This window comes from Charadrius vociferus, unplaced genomic scaffold (genome assembly GCF_000708025.1).
Source record: "Charadrius vociferus isolate BGI_N301 unplaced genomic scaffold, ASM70802v2 scaffold600, whole genome shotgun sequence".
Classification (NCBI taxonomy): domain Eukaryota; kingdom Metazoa; phylum Chordata; class Aves; order Charadriiformes; family Charadriidae; genus Charadrius; species Charadrius vociferus.
The window spans coordinates 1,528,066-1,529,974 of NW_009646404.1; the positions used below are offsets into that span (position 1 = coordinate 1,528,066).

The 1,909-nt window shown below is 64.2% G+C and overlaps 2 protein-coding genes across 2 annotated transcripts in view; one reads left to right on the forward strand and one right to left on the reverse strand.

Annotated features, from left to right (window-relative positions):
* Positions 1-413: 413 nt before the first annotated feature.
* On the reverse strand, positions 414-1,074 carry HS3ST2 (heparan sulfate (glucosamine) 3-O-sulfotransferase 2). Its single transcript, XM_009894788.1, has one exon. It carries the CDS (start codon positions 1,064-1,066, stop codon positions 455-457), a length of 612 nt encoding a protein of 203 aa, XP_009893090.1. The 5' UTR covers positions 1,067-1,074; the 3' UTR covers positions 414-454.
* Positions 1,075-1,689: 615 nt separating this feature from the next.
* The window catches only part of HS3ST4 (heparan sulfate (glucosamine) 3-O-sulfotransferase 4), a 174,150-nt gene continuing 173,930 nt past the window's right edge, over positions 1,690-1,909 (forward strand). The window contains exon 1 of the mRNA XM_009895253.1: positions 1,690-1,811. Within this exon, the coding sequence (XP_009893555.1) occupies positions 1,690-1,811 (122 nt within the window). The remainder of the gene's footprint in view (positions 1,812-1,909) is intronic.

The window sequence follows — 1,909 nt, forward strand, 5'->3', positions numbered from 1 at the left end:
TGTGGACCCACAGGGACAGCCCCGCGGCCACTGCCCGCGGTGACGGGAGTCTCCGGGAGCGCCCGTTTGCTTTGGGACACAGAGGAGGGATGTGCCTTGGAGCAGCCTGCACGTAGGCTGCAGGATGGGGCCATCACCATGGCCCCGGTGACCACGTGGCAGTAAAAGCAAATGGGACCCCACGGAGCGAGCCACGGCACTGCTGACCTGCTGGGGCGGGCAGCGCCTGCTGGGCACGCATCCCTCAGTGGCTGCGGCGGGACTCTGTGTCTTCCCCCACCTCGGCTCACCCTGGAGCACACTGGCCTCCCGAGGGCCGGGGAAGCCCCTCGCCCACCTCTGCTCGTGGATTCTGGGCAGGACAGGCTGGCCGGGGGGTCCCGGCTCCAGCCCTCCTGGGCCCCCCTCATGGAAGACTGCAGCCTCACGTCACCGCAGCTCTGCTCCCAGATGCTTATTCCCACCTGAAGTCCTGCCCGACTGTTTCATAGAATTTGATATTATAAGGTCTATAAAAGTCCCGAAGCTGCTCGATCACCTCAGGGTCTATCTGCACATGAGTCCTGCCTTTGGACTTGCCCAGGCAGCGAGGCAAGCCGCTGCTCTCTGACTTTTTCAGGCAAGGAAAGCCTTTTGTCTTGTTGAAGTAGAAGTGCTTGTCTGTGATAACCCGTTTGATACCCAGGAAGTCCTGGACTTTGCCCATCTCCCCGGCCGGGTCTGTGATCAGCTTCTCCCCGCTGACAAAGTGGATCTGGGAGAGAGGGAAGTACTGGAGCCAGCTCTCCAGGTGCACAGCGTACATCCCAATGCGGATGGCGTTCCAGGACGTGTCCACCAGCCCCAGGCTGCGGTTGCGGAAGGACAGCCCCTCGAAGGTGGGGATGTCCGGCTTCTTGGAGAGCGTCTGTGTGTAGTCCGAGATGGCCCGGGTGACCGGGTTCCTCACCACCACGATCAGCTTTGTGTCCCGGGACATGTTGAAGATCCGCCGTGGTGCCTCCTTGGTGACAAAGTAGCTGGGAGTCTTCTCCACTGTGATCTGGCTGTCAAGCGTTCGTGGCATCAGGCTCCTGCAAGCGAAGCAGAAGGTGATGGTGAGGAAGGAGCCGGGCCAGGCGCAGCACCGGGAGGCCGTGTCCCCAGCGTGGGGCTGGCAGGGCGTCCCCTCCCAGCAGGACAAGACAGGCACAGTTCCCTCCTGCAGGGCTGCAGAGGGCACCCGGCCACCGCTGGCTCCGGGGTCTGTCCCAGCCCCAGGGGATCCCCTGTGCAGAGGATGGGGGCACCGGCAGCCCCGCTGGCACAGCAAGCGGAGATGCTGGGCTCCCAGGGAGGGCAGAGCCGGGCAGGATGGAGGGCAAGGGCATGGCCAGACTACCGGGGACCTCAGGGCTGTGTGGCAGCCGGGGCCGCTCCATCCTCATCAGTGGTGAAGTCATTATCATCGTAAGGAAAGTGCCTGAGCTCAGCCTGCAGCCGGGAAGGGGGTCCTACCACCCGCCCCAGTCGCTGGCACAGGCGCGTCACCCAGCAGACAGTTTCTGCCGGAGCCTGTGCTCAGCCTTTCATCCCCCGTTCCTACACCAGCTGCCATCTGCAAAAGAAATTACAGCGGCTCCTTCCGCAATTACCGCAATTACGCGGCGTCTCTCCTCCCCAATTGCATTATGGGGCACCCCGGCTCCCATGCACCCCCGTGCCGCCTGGCACCGCCACGAGCGCAGCGCCAGGGCGGAGGAGGATGCCAGCCCCGGCGTGTGCCAACCGCCGGCACCCAGCGAGAGGGCAGCCCCCTCCTCCTTCTGGAGGTGGGCAGAAAATCAGCGCTGCCTGCACCCAACCTTTGTGCCCGGGGATGGCAAAGGCTGCCGGGGCCGGGATGCAGGAGCGTGGCGGCGCTGAGAAG